This window comes from Hippocampus zosterae, chromosome 6, assembly GCF_025434085.1.
Source record: "Hippocampus zosterae strain Florida chromosome 6, ASM2543408v3, whole genome shotgun sequence".
In the NCBI taxonomy this organism is placed as follows: Eukaryota; Metazoa; Chordata; class Actinopteri; order Syngnathiformes; family Syngnathidae; genus Hippocampus; species Hippocampus zosterae.
Genome location: NC_067456.1, coordinates 6,092,634 through 6,110,597, shown reverse-complemented (window position 1 = coordinate 6,110,597; position 17,964 = coordinate 6,092,634). Strand labels below are relative to the sequence as shown.

The 17,964-nt window shown below is 43.6% G+C and overlaps 1 protein-coding gene across 1 annotated transcript in view; it reads left to right on the top strand.

Annotated features, from left to right (window-relative positions):
* Positions 1–5,117: 5,117 nt before the first annotated feature.
* The window catches only part of LOC127601770 (versican core protein-like), a 30,691-nt gene continuing 17,844 nt past the window's right edge, over positions 5,118–17,964 (top strand). Inside the window, exons 1-7 of the mRNA XM_052067343.1 lie at positions 5,118–5,820; positions 7,163–7,226; positions 9,792–10,172; positions 10,275–10,449; positions 10,554–10,681; positions 12,179–12,472; positions 15,839–17,002. Of these exons, the coding sequence (XP_051923303.1) occupies positions 7,163–7,226; positions 9,792–10,172; positions 10,275–10,449; positions 10,554–10,681; positions 12,179–12,472; positions 15,839–17,002 (2,206 nt within the window). The 5' untranslated portion in view covers positions 5,118–5,820. The remainder of the gene's footprint in view (positions 5,821–7,162; positions 7,227–9,791; positions 10,173–10,274; positions 10,450–10,553; positions 10,682–12,178; positions 12,473–15,838; positions 17,003–17,964) is intronic.

The window sequence follows — 17,964 nt, the reverse complement described above, 5'->3', positions numbered from 1 at the left end:
CCTGTGTCTTCATCACCATACCCGGTTCTTTTTTTACCCTTTTGGAACCACGCCAACATGTATGGCTTCCATTGTTTTCAACCATTGACTGCATAAAGAACTCATTTCAAAGTTTCAACTCGCTCTGATATGTTTACGCCGGCCGTGTATTCGCAACCCCTGAACAGTTACGGCATTTTCACACTGAGCACAGCGCAACGTGGGTCAGAACGTGTATACAAGGACTTGTCTCAATGGCAACCGTACACAGACAGCCTGGGATTGGGTCATTGAGAGTTCACTGCTGTGAGTGTGAATTTCACTCGTTTTTTTGGAGCAGCGTGTACGTTTTTGACATTTGCCATCTAGAAGAGCCTCGATTCAATGTAAACCTTACACGACTGTACTAAAACACAAGTGGACAGTGAAAATTGGCAATTCGGAGAAGGGACTGAAAAATATGCATTCAGTTTCTACCAACAGCACAAGCCCAATGCAGAAATATGTTAGGAGGTTTGATGAAGCTTTCCAATTTGAAACAGTATTATTAGGCCGAGCATAGGAATTTTGAAAATACATTTCTTTTAAAGGAGATTGCCTCAAAATTGACAGCTAAGAAAAGTCAATGCACTGAAATCGTCATTTCGAAATTCAAGCAGGATTTTTGTCACATCTGTGACAGCAAAAAAAAAAAAGAGAAAGTGAGTGCTCACAACATTCTCTTTTGGTATTTTCTTACTTTACACAGATAAAAAAGGGGCGTAATGGTGCATATGTGCCTTTGTGCGCCATTGTGGGATGGAACGTAGTCAACTGACAGCCAATCGATGCGGTACTCCTAATTTCCACTAAAATCAAGGTGGTCGTAGTGCATGCAGGTCTCGACAATGCAGAAGCAGAAATGGACTCGCCTGGGTTTGTGCATGACATTAAAACGCGGAAAGTGAGTCCATACAGGTAACTTGCAAGAGCTCCACTTGCGGATGATGTTGGCTGTGCACGTAACGTGGGCAATTGGACACCACCGGGCACCCGGGACCGCGCGTCCTTGTATGACCCCCCCCCCTCCCCCCACCCCCACTCGGCCCCCACTCCCTCTCCAAAATCGCGTTACACAACCTACACCACCAGTTAGACTCGCCTTTAGCTCGTCTCAAATGTAATCTGCTTTTTAGTGTCCAATTGCCAGATGCTCTGAAGGGGGCATGCCAAGCGAAACGCCCAGCTCACTATAGCGTGTCAACCAAATTCACAAACTGGCGAAACTTTTCTTGCCCCTGCACGAAAATGAAGATGCACCCATTTTTTACGCAGAGCGCATGGTTATTATTTTAGTTATTTTTGTGGTTTTGAATTTAAAAGGCATTTTGTTTTGAATTGACAGACCACACTAAATGGACTACTGACTCATTGAAAACAAATAAATTTCAGTTTACAGAGCCCAACTTCTTTTGAAAAATGTACAATGTAGCATCTTTGAGAAATTAGGGTGAAAGGTCTTGTGAAAACTTGTTTCCATCCATGGTGATACAGTTTCTATTTCAATAGGTTTAAAATGACGCAAGAAGCAGAACTAACTGTATAGTGGTTTACCCCATCTCACTGTCGTGAATGCTGGATTTAATCGTCACCAAATACATTAAAAACATATTTTTTTCCAAAACCTCATGATTACAATGCAATCTGATAAAAAGAACACACTCAAGTTCAAATCCATTCTGTGAAAATATTGACTGAGATGGAATAACAGCACAATCTGCTTGACGTTATAAGTTGATAACCGAGCTTAATAAACGAAATATTAGATTTACCATCAATCAAAAGTGCATTAGAAAAATAAAGATTTTATGCTTCAACCCCCCACCCCCGCAAAAAAAAAGGCCAACAGAAATCAGTCTACATTGCACCACCACTTAATGTAAACACAAAGAACAGGAAAACATATATTGACCTGATTTCTTTTTTGTGAGAGCATCATTAAAATGAGTTCCTGTGTTGCTTACCTCTGTTGGTCTCCAAATAAAGCTTGAGGGATCATCCTCAGTGGTCTGGGCCTCCATGCTGGGCTCCAAAGGATCAAGGTTCACATCTGCCCAGAGGCAACTTCATTTTCCCACAGAATGGATGGCTCACTCGGGGGGGGGGGGGACCCAAAACAAAAACAAAACATTTGTTTGTCCTGCACCTGGAGGTTACCATGTGCTACTGTATGGGTCATTACACACCAAACACAGTGAATATGAATCTCTCACTTTTGAGTGACACTGCGAGACGGGTATGAATTGAACAATCTGATTATTTGCGGGGTTTGTCCAAAGTTTTCAGGGAGAACTGTGTTGCATTATATTCTAATTTATTGCTAACTGTATCGCGCTCTCAGAGTGGTGACGACATTAATCATATCGTGTAAAATCTGTAAATCATGACTTTGGGTTATGCCCGGAACTGGATGCCAGGCCAATCTCAGGGTGCGCGTAGACCATAGGTGTCAAACTCAGGTCCTGGAAGGCCGCTGCCCTGCATGTTTTCCAAGTCTCCCTGTTGCAACACACCTGATTCAAATGATCAGATCATCAGCAAGCTCTGCGCAAGCCTGACGTTGAACTTGTCCATGACCTGAGTTTGACACCGATGGCGTAGACAAACAATGACCAACACACTCACAGTCACACCACGGGACAATTTAGAACCTCCCATTATCCTATGGTGCATGTTTTTGGAATGTGTAAGGTAACTGGAGTACCCGGAGAAAACCCACACAGGCACAGGGAGAACATAGAATCTCGACACAGTAAGACCGGAGCCCGGAATAGAACCCTGGACCTCTGTACTGTGAGTCGGACGTGCTAACCAGTCACCCACCGGGCCACCCCCTCTGCACTGCTAATAATACTTAAATCCCTAAAGTATGCTTATTTAAGATTAGCATCTCGCGCTGTCTACATTTGCAATCAATTCCCAGGCTACCTTTCAATCTCAGCTAAAGTCGTTTTGGCAGAGTGTATATTGGTCATTTTGATGTTTTTCTTCATGTGTCTTTTGCTCTTTGAAGCAAGTTCTTGTTTGATCTATGGAAGGAAAATGTGCTGAGAAAACCTCAGGTTGACTTGTGTTTGAAACATTAATTTAGATGTTTCTCCAAGGAGAACTCTGGAGTTTATTCTTACTTGGGCCATCTTTTCCACAGAAGTCATATTGCTGTAGTTTATGGTACTGGAGGGTCTCTGGTCCCTCAGATGTTGCAAACTATTCTAGCAGTGAACTGCAAAACACGCCGCCCCTCCCCCCAACCCCTCCCAAAATAAAAATGCTTGCTCTGTTTCAATAAAACCAATCCATGCGGGGTCAGAGAAAAATGTAATGCCCCTTTAATGCTGTCTGTGGTGGCATGGGGGCCGGAGCTGGACCACCTTTATAAGTCATATGATATGTGGGTTGCAGCAGATCCCCAGGATCAAACATTGATTGGCTCTTTCACACCATGATTTATGGTGACTGAACAGCAACGGGAGATCCCGGCTTACGCTTGCAGCCGAAGCATGTGACTTGCAACTAACTACTCGCCGATGACTCATTGAAAACGGTAAATCCCCAAAGTGATTAGATGATTCCCGTAACCCCAAGTGGTTGCTAATTAATGTCCGGGTCATGCGGTAAATTCCATCTCGAATCCAGGTCAGTCTTAGGACTGCGGCAGCGTCTGCACAGCATGTCAATGTCTGTTAAGGTCAATATCATTGTGACTTTGGAGTCCTTTGATGTCTTTGTCAGTATGACACAGGCATTGTGAAAATGTAGCAGAATAGTACAGTATCTTATAAGTATATGAGAAAAAAAAATATATATTTATATAGATCTCCATCCATCCATTTTCCGATCCGCTTAGCCTCACAAGGGTCGCGGGAGTTGCTGGAGCCTCTCCCAGCTGTCTTTGGGTAGTAGGCGGGGGACACCCTGAACCGGTTGCCAGCCAATCGCAGGGCACGCACATACGAACAACCGTCTGCACTCACACTCACACCTAGGGACCATTTAGAGTGTTCACTCAGCATGCCACGCATGTTTTGGGAATGTGGGAGGAAAACGGAGTACCCGTAGAAAACCCGGGCTGCCTATATATATATATATATATATATATATGCATATATAGTGGCCCGGTAGTCCAGTTGTTAGCACGTCGGCTTCACAGTGCAGAGGTACCGGGTTCGATTCCAGCTCCGGCCTACCTGTGTGGAGTTTGCATGTTCTCCCCGGGCCTGCGTGGGTTTTCTCCGGGTGCTCCGGTTTCCTCCCACTTTCCAAAAACATGCATGGCAGGCTGATTGGAAGCTCTAAATTGTCCCTAGGTGTGATTGTGAGCGTGGATGGTTGTTCGTCTATGTGTGCCCTGCGATTGGCTGGCAACCGATTCAGGGTGTCCCCCGCCTACTGCCCGAAGACAGCTGGGATAGGCTCCAGCACCCCCCGCGACCCTAGTGAGGATCAAGCGGCTCGGAAGATGAATGAATGAATATACCGTATATGCATATACATAATACACACACACACACACATACACACTCATACTGCTCAAACCAGAAGTATCTGAGAATCAGCAAAGACGTCCCTCCTGCCTCCCCTGACAGAATTGTGTTGCTGGCAACGACATCGAGTTGTGACTCAATTGGAAGCAGAGACATGACTGTACCACCCCGTTTCCATTGCGCATCCATGAGCAAATGTTGCGCGCACAGCGTGCCCGTCAAAAGTACACTTTTTATGAGAGATTTTATTTGTCATATTATATGTTTTGCTTTTTGTCTCAACACTGTTTCAGATATTCAAACACATGAGAATACATTAAAAAAAAGAGCAATAAATAAGTGGTTGTTTGTATTACTCTGATTTCAGTGACACGGTTGCAAATCAGCTCTCATTAGGATTTACTTGTGTGTACATGCTAGCTGCGTTAGCTGGTTCTTCAAGAACATTATAATCTGAACAATAATGATATTAACCCTTTTAGCAACGAAATTTATTTTACGATCATCCTGGCTCTTAATGCCTTAAAAGGGTTGTGTGTATGTTGCAAGCGCAGCTTCAGCGCAAGACTAACAACCAACAAAGCAAAGAAAATCTTTTAGTAATTGCGAGAATGAAATCAACAACATTATACATAAAAACTTATTTTATGTCTTATATTTGAGGGAACAAGGGGAAAAAAAGCCTTTTTTTGGTGGTGCTCATTTACTATTTGGAACCACTCTCACGACAGCTGCAGTGATTATTTACAAGCTATCATTTAAACAGAAAGGAGTCGCTTCTGCAATTTGTGCGAATTTCATGGGGACAGGATGGGGGAAAAGGTCCTTCAATTCTGAAATGACCCACTTGTTTCAATTGACACCTATTAAAGTGGCTTCCCCGGGTGATAAAGAGCCGGGGGCTCGCCCCAATTGACAGATGTTACCTTGAAAAGTCAAGTCTGATTGGACAACGACGCCCCTCAAGAGGCTCAGAGCCGAAATGAAGTGTTCCCCCTTCCCTCCCACCCTTCCCAGGGTGTCCCATTCACTTTCGATGGGCACTCTTCTGCCCCTCCTCCCCAACACCAAAGAAATAACAGCGTGCGTTCAACTCCAGTCAATTTGTCGAGCGGCGGCAGTCCAAGCCTTTCTGCTTCTCCGTCCACAACGGTGACGAATCCCGGAGTGGGTCCACGCGGCTCTGGAGCATCAAGGGAGAGAGAAAGAGTTGCAGTGCGCTCTTTTAGGGACGCATTTACGCACGCAAATCGCGCACTGGGATTTACTGGATTTCAAGAGACACTTGGGCATTTGATGGAATTATAACATCTTCACCGTAAGTTTGGGTGATGTCGTCACTATCGATCAAACTTTACTTTTACAACATTTTTCTTAGATAAAAATTCGGGATAGCATTCCAAGTTCTTTTCAATAACGTGGACCAGAGAAGGATATTTTCTCTTTAGTTCGTGAAAATGAACCGAAGGGTTTCTCATGGTTCAATTGGGTCTGTCAATTGCTCCTGGAGCACCACCCAAAGATGCTGTGATGTCCTCATATAACCTTTGAACGATTTTGCGCATGTGCTCGTCTTGTTAGTGAAATTGCTTGTTGATAAATGTTTTGTAATCATGCCCGACTAACAATTATTATTTTTTTATTCCACCTAGAGCACCAATCTAATTTATGTGCCACAAAAATCTGATTTTACAACTAGCGGGAAAAAAAGCAGGTGTGTCCACCAAAAAGTGCCAGAAAATGGGAACAAACTTTTTTTTTTTTTTTTAAACTGGGTGCAGCATTATGAGTTAGGTGACATTGGCCATTTGCGATTATTTAGCTCACCCAAGTACATTTTTGCATTCCTATGACTTAACCTAACATTAATTTGAAGTGTTCATCTTACTTGTTTTGGTAAGAGTTTTGTGAATATATCCTGGCTCACCATCATAAAATCTAAAATGTTTACTTTTTTTCATTTTCCATTTTATTGATATAACAACAATTTACTGCTTCAACCATGCACTACTTCTGTTTAAAAAGTGTATTTGTGTGTGTATGTGTGGGGGGCGGGGGGGATGTCAGTCCTTATCCTTATGTGCAGTCTGACCCCACAGGAAGCCTTGGTGCAGCGGTGTCAAACTCATTTTCGTCACAGGCCAAATAGTCATTATGGTCTCCCTCCGAGGGTCACAACAATAGCCCAATTCCTATAAATGGAAAATCACCTCATCACAATTTCACCGACATTGGTGGCGATTATAATAGCAAGTTAATTCATGGTGAGAAGTCAAGGGGAAAAACAGGGGCAACAAGCCCCTGTTTTTGGGGGACTAATTGCCTTTGGATTTGGGGAAGAAAATGTGTTCAATACTAATTTCCTGCCAAAACGAAAATAATAAAACCACAAGTGACATAAATTCAACATTCTATTCTGGCCACACGAAGTGACATGGTGAGCCAGATCTCCCCCCAGGCCTTGGTTTTGACACCATTGCCATAATGCAACCATCCTGAAATCCTGATTGAAAACTGAAAGGCCCCCTCTTAGTCCTCCTTCATGACAAGGCTGGTTTGAATATAATGATTTTGAATGAGACTAGCCTGTGTTGAAAGCCACAAAAACAAGAACAAATCCCCCTGTTTCTAACCGCCCATTTATGTCCTTTTGTCCACAGATGATACCAAATATAAAGCAGATCCTGTGGTTTTATTGTCTCTGTGAAGCAGCAACCGCAAGCGGTAGGTTTCAAACCGGCTTCCTGAAGGCTCCTTGCGGGGCGGGGCGCTCCCCTTTCTGCCCACTCATCCACTGAGCTCCACGCTTCTCATTGTCTGTCTCTCATTCACGTTGGCAAGGTCACATTTAACCGGGGGCTACTGAGTGACGTGATGCCCAATGATGCTTTGAGGTTTTAAAGTGACACAGCATTTTTTTTTTTTACACTAGGGATGTCAAACCTATGGCCCACGGGCCACAACCGTCTTCCAAGGGGTGTTCAAAGCAGCCCGCAAGATTTCCTTCATTCATTCATTCATTCATTCATCTTCCGAGCCGCTTGATCCTCACTAGGGTCGCGGGAGGTGCTGCAGCCTATCCTAGCTGTCTTCGGGCAGTAGGCGGGGGACACCCTGAATCGGTTGCCAGCCAATCGCAGAGATAATGAATTTGATACTGAAAAAAAAGACAGTACAGCAGCACCCCTGGAGTTATGGGTTGGTGTCAAACCCATTTTTGTCTCGGGCCATGTCGGAGTTATGTCTTCACTCGGAGGGCCATTCCATGACAATTGAAACCACACACACATTTTTAATCGTCTCATTGCATTATCATGTGTACACAACAAATTATTAGTTTTGAAATCAGTCAACTAGAATAGTTTGCTCAATTATTGTTCAAGTAAGTGTAAACAGGAAAGCAACATTGTCGGAAAATATCATTGCTTACTTATTACACATGACAATTTGACATTTCAGTGCACATTTTAGCTTTTAAGCACATTTTAAGGATCATGCAAGTTGACACACGATTTGCTTTCGCGGGCCACATAAAATGACGTGACGGGCCGGATCTGGCCCCCGGCCCTCGAGTTTGACACCGGTGATATTGGGAATGAAATAATTTCCTACTGGCTGTGAGGCAATGAATGTGTGTGGCAAAGTCCTGACTTGTGATTTAAAGCCAAGGATCGTTAACCCTTTCGGGGACGGCGGTTACTACAGTGGTTGATTTTAAAAGTGAGATGACAAGTTCCTCCTTACATACATTTTAAAAGCAACAATGGAGTCATAAAGGGAAAAAAAATACTGTATATCGGAAAAAAAATCTTCTTTTCTGTCTTAAAGAAGTAAAACGCAGGGTAATGACGCCATAATTTCTCTGGTGGTACCCACTTGACATCAAATTAGGCAACATGGGTCCCTTGAACTGCATTACAATCATTTTGACACCTCCTGCTTGAAACCGACCCGCGAGAGTTTTCTCAAGGTGATAGTGTGTCCTAAGACCTTTACACCTGGGGACCCCGTTGACCCCCAAGGCTCCTTTTGGCCCCTGTTCTCTGTCTGTCTTGAGGTTGGAGGGACACCTTTCAATTAAAGCAAGTTCCCAGTCTGGAAATAACAGCTGGTTTCACCTCTTATCCTAATAAGGCCCTCTGTTAAAGTGTGCACACTCATGCCTCGAAGGCAGTCCCACCGCTGTTTCCACAGCATTCCCTACATTATTCCTCTTCAGTTCTCCCCCACCCAGCTCTTATCCCCACTCACAAGCTATTAAGGGGGGAAAAAAAGCAGATTCCCTCTTCACCACATGAGTCAGCGTGATTCAGTCTGTTGCCATGTTGTGTTTGGTTGTCTGTCTGATGTCTCCTTTGGGTCCCGACTCGGAAGTGGACTGAGAAACAGTCAGCAGGAGGAGAGTAACACTTATCCTGTCTGGTTTATTTCTTTACATTTGTTTTTGGTTCTATCTTTTGGAGTACACTGTGGAGTCCGTAGATCCATCTATCCATCCATGATCTTTTTATTAGCTTTTCCTCATGAGGGTCACGGGCGTTGCTGGAGCCCACCTCAGCAATTTTTTGGGGCAGTAGGCGGGGCACACCCTGAACTGGTGGCCAGCTACTCATAGGGCACACATTAACAAAAAAAAAACATTCACATGAACAATCACACGTAGCGACAACTTTGAGTGTTCTATTAACCAACCGTGCATATTTTTGGGAATGCGGGAGGATAAAAATTGATACTTTTCGCACAGTGGATCTTAACCTCGTTAGAGGTACCGAACCCAACTAGTTCATATGCACATTCACCGAACCCTTCATGAGTGAAAGACAAAAGTATGACTTTTTACAAATTCAAGACATTAAATGAACAATTATTAAGAACAGAAAAAAACCCTCAAGACATATGGTTTTTTTTTTCAATTCAAATTTCACGACATACTATCACGGCAGTCACACGTTGACTACTGAGCGAACAAAATTTCCCATGGCACTGATTGGACAACCAATGTCATGTGATCATCTGTAGCCAGTAATAGCCCAGCGGGCGTGTCATAACTAATTGACATGTTGAGTCGGTGTGTCTTAACCTCCACGGTACAGGCTCTGTCGAACCCCTGAGACCGATTCACTGAACCCCTGTGGTTCGATCGAACAAAGGTCAAGAACCACTGCGTTAGCATGAGGACCGTATTTTGAGGACTGGAATTACACAATATTCATACGACAGTTGAGTGCTATTTTGTCTTGTATGAGGATAAATGTACATAAAGCCTTGTTGTTTTGTTTTCCCTTTCAGTCGCCAACACATTATCAATCATCAAGCCAGTCACTGGCGCTCTCTCCGGGAAGGTTAGCCTTCCGTGTTTCTTCTCCACGATTCCAACCTCGTCACCAGTCAACCCAAATGCCACCAGCATTTTTTCCAGAGACTACTTACGCATCAAATGGACCAAATTAGAGGGGGACGTTGAGTCAACGGTTTTAGTAGCCCAAAATGGGATCATCAAGATCGGCTCCAGTTACAGGAACCGGGTCTCCGTGCCCAGTCATCCCGAGATTGTGGGGGATGCCTCGTTGACGATGGTCAAGCTGCTTGCGAGCGATGCTGGCACGTATCGCTGCGAGGTCATGTTCGGCATCGAGGACACCCGCGATACTGTTGACCTCAACGTCGATGGTAAGAAGATTCTTTTCCGTTTGCTCTGGAATCATGAAGTAATGCGGTCTATTTCGCCGAAATGATTATTTATTTATTTATTCATTCATTTTTTGCATCCAGGTGTCGTCTTTCACTACCGCACCAAGAACAGCAGGTACACATTGGACTACCAGACGGCTGTCCAAACTTGCAATGACATCGGCGCAACCATCGCCACGTACGACCAGCTGAAAGCCGCGTACGAGGACGGTTTTGATCACTGCGATGCTGGATGGATTGCCGACCAGACTGTCAGGTATGTTGTCCTTCAAAACCTGCCCGTGGAATGATGACATTTCATTGTATCTGTCCACATATCTGAGAGATGTCAAACGGATCTTCCGTCACTTGCGTCGATAGATACCCCATCGTAAATCCCAGAAAGGGCTGCTTTGGCAACCTACAGAATAAACCTGGTGTGAGGTCATATGGAATCAGGAAACCGACAGAAACGTACGACGTTTACTGTTATGTGGACAAACTTTACGGTAAGACAAACATTTTTTTTCATAGATACTGATCACATTCACTCTTTGTAGTGGTAATTTAGCCCATAAAAAGTGACTGTTGTGGTGAAAGCATCTGGCATTTCTCATCACTCATGTTCCAGACTCTAACTGCTGACAAGCTCCATTGAACTCTCAAAGCATCCTTTCCATGAGGGTTGAAATCTTTGATCAGTTTCCTTTCGACTCAGATATTCCATGGCAACATTTAATATGGACTGTATCTAAGAAATAAAAAAAATCTGTCATTTCGACATTTGCATCATGCACACCTACATCAGGATTTTTTTTTCCTGAAGTTTTTTTTAATTAGTATTTAGGAAAGAAAAAAAATATGGCGGTGGATGGCAACACACATTTGGGTCTATTGTAGTGGTTGCTGCAGAACTGTGACATTAAGATTCATTAAGAGAAAAAGGATGGATGACGTTCCTTGGGTGGATGTTAAGACCAGTGTAAATCAAGGGAACTACGATAAAATGGGATTGGTTGAAATGTTACACCCTGGATTAAATCATATCATGTTTTTAGCCGGTTTGTCCTCTTTAGCACTGTAGTTTGAACGAAACCCAGTACAGTTCAAATTTCAAATTGTAGACACTAATCCTACGTGTGCTGCAGGATGTTTAGACAGGATGGTAGCAGCGGTCAGCTACAAAAAGCTAATCGTGTGAAATGATAGCAGTTACAATCTAACCCAAAACAAGAATAATGCATGCAAATGATATCGTTTTAATTAATGGCGTGCAATAGGAGCGCTGCATGGTGGCAGTGAACTCAATTCACTTCGTAACAGGCAGCAGTTTAGCAACTCGTGAGCAAATTTTCAAAAAAAGAGGCTTCGTTATCAGTCTCAGTTTACTGTCAACCTAAACATGAAACAAAGAGAATTCAATGTCGATATAAAACAACCACATGGCTTTGCCTTAGAAAGGCTCTCTCAGTCTATTGCTAACAAACGATGCAAGACAACATGGACGGGCAAACAAACAGCATCACGGTGTTATATCTGAAGATATGTAAACAGAAACACTGGCGCAACACATGTAGACAAATGATAAAACAATGCTCACAGGCATATATTCTTTATACTCTGCGTAGATTACTGTTAAAAAGAATATTACGGCATCTTACTGAGGAATTGCAAGTCCATATGTGTATGTCTATATTTCTTTAATACTGCCCCTTAGTGGGCAAAGTGCAGACAGCAAAAGAAGCAGCAGAATGAAAGAAATAAAAAAGGGGTATTTTTTTTTATTTTTGACATTTGTATGTGTTTAGTACAATAGATTCATATTTTTCTTATGAAAAAAAAAGGCTTACTGGCATTTCCATTCATTTCAGAAGGAATTGTTAATTTGGTTTATAAGCATGGCAATGGAATGAATGAAAATAATCATCCATTGTATACGACTAATGCTATTGTGTTATTTTATGCTATTGTTCACTAACTGTTACAATTTTTCATCGACATTCCAGGTGATGTGTTCTACGCTCCCGTGTCTCAGAAAATGACTTTTGAAGAAGCAAAGGAAGAATGCAAGAAGAGAAATAGCCAGCTGGCAACTCCCGGCCAGCTTCACGCCGCCTGGCGACGAGGTCTCGACAGGTGTGACTACGGCTGGCTTTCGGACGGCAGTGCGCGATATCCAGTTTCTGTACCCAAACTTCAGTGCGGCCGAGGCCTGCTGGGAGTCAGAACCATGTACCGCTATCGGAACCAAACCGGATTCCCAGAAGTGACAACCCAGCTCGGGGCTTACTGCTTTAGAGGTGAGCCCGTCATGTACACCATGTGCGATGAGCCTTTACGGAACGCGGCGTTACTGTTTGTGGTTTGGCCCTGACAACGTCTTGTGTTCCTATTTGGCTTTGTTAAAAACTAGGATTGAAGGCGCAGACGTTTTGGTAAAACAGTCCAGACGATGATCTCATTTTCTATTGGGTCCCCACCCTTGCACTTTTTTTCCTATACATTCCGATTTAGGTGCAAAAACAACACGTTTTCCTCGATTTGTTTTAAACGTGTTGTCATTTTTTGACACATGAGTTTCAATTAGGCTAGCGTTATTTCATAATAAAAAATACAAATAAAATGGAAGCAATTATTTTGATGATGTACCAGCTTCTCAGTACGCAGAGTCCAGTTGACTTCACTGTCTCCAGATTTTTTTTTTCCAGCTCATTTCTGTTGCTGCAAATATTAGCCAAGGGGAGGGGTAGTGGTGACAAACTGTTTACCTAAAAATGATCGGTCCGACTGGCCATTACTTTAATTAGAGGATTCATGGTCAAGATTCTTCTTGAGAGGCTGAATGTTTCCTTCTACGTTCTCCTCTGGGCTTATACCCTCCAACAAACCCACTGATTGATGTGAAACACATTCATGCACTCAAGTACGTACTATTCAAACACTGTTCAAGTATGTCTTGGCATAGCTTCCATGTCGGATGAGAGTTAATTCATTTCAATCGTGCGGGCCCTGTTCCATTTGAAAAGATTCAAGTATGCGTACGAATAAGGTCATTGTTGTGTCACGGGGAAGAGAAGTGACGAGGGGCAATACATCTCAACAGGAGTGACACTTTGCGGTTCACTGGAAGTTAGCAGACTGGGGCAGTTATTAACTAATCAGCATCCTCGGGGCAAAGCAAACAACTGATGATAGGGTCAGTTTGGAGAAGCAGCGGAATCCCTCACCTGTCAGTCCTTTAAAGCTCACTATCTTACTCCCTTTTTTTTCCCCTTTCCCCTTTCATTTCCGCTGTCAGACTTTTTCGCTCCATCATTCTCACTCGTACTTATCAGAGCAGACATTTGGATAATGGACCAAGCTACCGCTGGACTTCTAAATTCGGTCATCCTCGGTGACCCTTGACCTGGCCTTTCCGTCTTTACAAATGAGAGCTCGGGCAGATAAGCCGTCCCCTGCCTTGCCATTTAGTGCTCCGAGGAAGCCTAACTCTCGCGGTGATAAGTCGCGGAGTTCAGAGGGCACACAAACAGCCCACCCTCTGCTCCCCGCTGTGTGTTCCACGTCGCCTCACTCTCGGCCATTTGTATTTACGCCCCCATCCGAGTGCTTTTCAAGTACCCTTGTGTGGTGGGACCCAATGCATCATTTCCTGCCTTCCCGCTCGCAGCCACATGTCACCAGACAAATTATTGCGTAAACCAAAAAAAAAACCCCAACAACCCTTCACTGTATAGCCCAACTGGGTTCAGGATTAAGCTTCTTTAAAAATACCCTTCCCACAAACTGTCATGACATTGGAACTGATTTAAACACATTTTAACATATTTCAACACACACCAAAAAATATGTTTACCTCATTCTGTGCTTGCCATTAAAAATTACATGAAAACAAACAAACAAAAAAAACAAACAAACAAAAACATCATTGGGATTGAATGAGTAAATGAAAAAATGTCATACATAGCAGCAAATTAATGTTTAGAGAATTATAATGTTGACCTAATCTCAGTTTACTGAAAATTATTCTCTTTCATTGTGAAATTGTTAACCTAAAGCTTGCGGGATTTATTTTTCTGTGTGAATGGCAACGGTCGGCGACACAGGTAATTTTACCTTCGGCAATCTAGTGAATGATGATTTCCCGCCTTGCACATTACATCACTGATATAGATAACAAAGATTCATTCATTCATCTTCCGAGCCGCTTGATCCTCACTCGGGTCGCGGGGGGTGCTGGAGCCTATCCCAGCTGTCCTCGGGCAGTAGGCGGGGACACCCTGAATCGGTTGCCAGCCAATCACAGGGCACACAGAAACGAACAACCATTCGCACTCACACTCACACCTAGGGACAATTTAGAGTGCCCAATCAGCCTGCCACGCATGTTTTTGGAATGTGGGAGGAAACCGGAGCACCCGGAGAAAACCCACGCAGGCCCGGGGAGAACATGCAAACTCCACACAGGGAGGCCGGAGGTGGAATCGAACCTCTGCACTGTGAAGCCGACGTGCTAACCACTAGACTACCGGGCCGCCTGATATAGATAACAAAGATTCATTATTTATTTATCTTTTTTGTGTGTAAATAACAGCTTATTCAATGAAATTGTCAGCTTCCTGCAGCACACCTGATGATCTCTCCGAGCACACTTACATGATTGCGGGAATCACCACGAATCAGGGCGACGGGTCAGGGGGGAAAAAAGAGTGTAATCACGATGGGTTTGGATTGTTTCCGTACAAAACAAAGGCGTTAGTAATCGCAACATCTCAAACCTTTTCGGTGAGATAATGCAGTGCCCTTTGAAAGCTGCCTCTGTTTTCCTGTTTGGAAAAATCGTGTCTTGTACCTTACATCAGAGATCGTTTGATGAGGATGCAGAAACTGGATGTGTATGTTCAGGGCTGTGCGTATAACAAGTCATGTGTCATTGAGGAAAACCCTGTGAAGATTTGACGCTACTTTTCGTGCCCGAGTCAATGAGTTTGAGGAATGAGCGGACATTGAAGGTCATCTAAGACACGAGGAGACAACTCTCTGTCAACTCTACAAAATGGTATTCCTTTTTTTCAATGATGATGCAGTTGTGATAGTTCACTTGCTCAGTGTGTTTGTCTCGTTTTCTGGTTCGTTTGTCGATCAACTTTTATGGTGCTAATGTATATGCAATGTCATATAAAAGCCACCTGGTCATCAATCACCGTCAATTTTCAGTTGTGTTTGTGTTCGGCAACTGTGAAGAAGAGCTAAAAGGTTTTAAGCATTCATGAATTGTGGAAAGAGTTTACACAGTCAAGGGCCTGGCTGGGTCTCAATGTTTAGATTCTGTTCTTCTAAGGATCCACGTTTGTTGTTTTAGGGACTTAGGGAAATGTTTAAAGAGTTCTTATTCAACTCGGGTCCATTGCTCATCTGCAGCAATACTGTTTTCCTCTCAAATAATCAGAGAAACTCAGTAATATTGAAATAAATTAGCCATCAATCCACCCGTTTAAAGACGGCGTAACCAACAGACTGCCCTTCACTTTGGCTTTTTTTTGTTGTTAAAATAATATCTTCATTCCCAGAAACTGCCCCTGCATTGTACACTTACACCTGCAAATGCCTCTACTGCTGTTCTGCTAAAAGACCTGTCTAATATTTATAATGTGTATATGTTACAGGAAGGAAACTGGTAATCAACCAAACTTCTTTTGTGGATGTATTTGTCATCAACGACACAAGCACCACCTTCAGTTCCTCCACCGTTCCTTTACTTGAGAGTAGCTCGGTTGCTCAAACCCAAACCTCTGAAACTGGATCAGAGGCTGAAGAGGACACCGTTACCACAGATTCTCCGTCCATGTTTTCTACTAGTATGGTTCCACCACGTCCTACTCTGGCAGGAACAGAAGAGGAGTTATTTACCACAGTGGCACCGACCATTTTGGAAGATCATGAAGAAGACATTGACGATCTAAAACCAGTAGACCCGGACTTTGATGTTGATGACTTTGTACATGAGAATGTAACCTTTCTCGAATCGGTTCCCCATCGTGGTGACACATTGCCCGAAGCAATGGAAGATCCAGACGATCATTCAGTCATAGAGATCAGCACCATCGAAACCGATGCGGTACTGCACGATGCCTCTCCTAGAACAGAGCCCATGTTTGCTGAGGGGGAAACAGAGGAAACTATCCTGAATTCTAATCTGACCGATGCCGACACAGACGTTGAAAGTGAACACGTTATCAGTTTGTCAAAAACAACACCAACTGACTCAACTCTACCATTCCCGTTCTATGATGAGATTGAGACAGATTTACTGGTGGAGACACCACCACCTGCAGTCACAGGACAGTCACAGGACATCTTGCCCAGCACAGACGAGATCACCACCACCGTCATTCCCACCACCACCGTCATTCCCACCAGCACCATTTTTATGTGTAACACCAAGCCTGGCGGCACTGAGGTGGACGTCAGCACCGTCGCACCATCACCGCTGGAAACAACCACGCAGAACAAAGTCCTAATACAGCATGTAGTGACCCCAGAAGAAAGTCTGTTTGACACCGGTACCGGTACTCCCATGCTCGTTGAAGATGTGACATCCGATGATGGGTCGACGAGTGTCTTTGACCAGTCCACCGATCAGGTGTCAGAACAAAACCACGACACCCTCACATTGATTGACACGACAGAAAACATTGATGCCGAGTTCTTCACACCTGCTGCGGTGGTTTTAACTGCAAACAGCAACAGCACTGCCCCGGAAGCAACGGTCACAAAGGAATCATCCACCAAAGAGACCACCACTACCATGCCTGAGCAGAACGTATCAGGTAAGACTTACCAACATGACTTTTCACCTTGCAGTTTTTAAATACCACTTCTAAAGCTGAACAAATCTTTGCTTTCAACCTTCACTTTCTGTCGGTCTTAGATGGGGATGTTATTTTCTATGCATTGTTTTGTTGCTATGCAGAAGGCAAATGTTTAGGGAATCTGTTTGTACCTGTCTCTCAAGTCGATGAACAGGTAAGACATTCTCCTGATGGGTGCTTTTCTTTTATAAATACAGTTGACTTGACTTGACCTATGGTGCATTGGTACAATTAGACACCGTGCGTAGTCATCAAACACCATGAAAAGTAGTTGTGTTTGCCAAGGGATCTTGTCGAACATTCAAGGCATTCAAGGCTGTTTTTTCTTTCTGGAACTTTGGTTTGGTTTGTCTTGAGATTCAGGATTTATGTGTGTCCATTTTGTCCAAGAGCTCTTCTTTCCAAAGCCTCGGAGGGAACAAGTTTCTTCTTAGCTCATTTCATCACCTCGAAAGAGTATGATGTAATTTTGTGACTGTGCACACCTGAATGTAAGCCGCACCTACTAAATTAAAAAATAAGAAAAAGACGATCACACTGGGGGTATCCATGTTGAAACATGGGTTCTTTACACAGAAAGATGTTACACAAAAAATAATCTTGTTTTGCTTTTAAATAACACACATGTAAATTACCCTTCAAAAGCAGTTTTCTTTCTTTATGATCATGCTTTATAGCATAGGTGTCAAAGTCAGGTCCTGGAGGGCCGCTGCCCTGCATCTTTTCCAAGTCTCCCTGTTGCAACACACCTGATTCAAATGAACAGGTTCAATGTCAGGCTTGCGCAGAGCTTGCTGATGATCTGATCATTTCAATCAGGTGTGTTTCAACAGGGAGACTTGGAAAACATGCAGGGCAGCGGACCTCCAGGACCCGAGTTTGACACCTATGTTTTATAGGGTCCCCAAATTTGCTGGTAT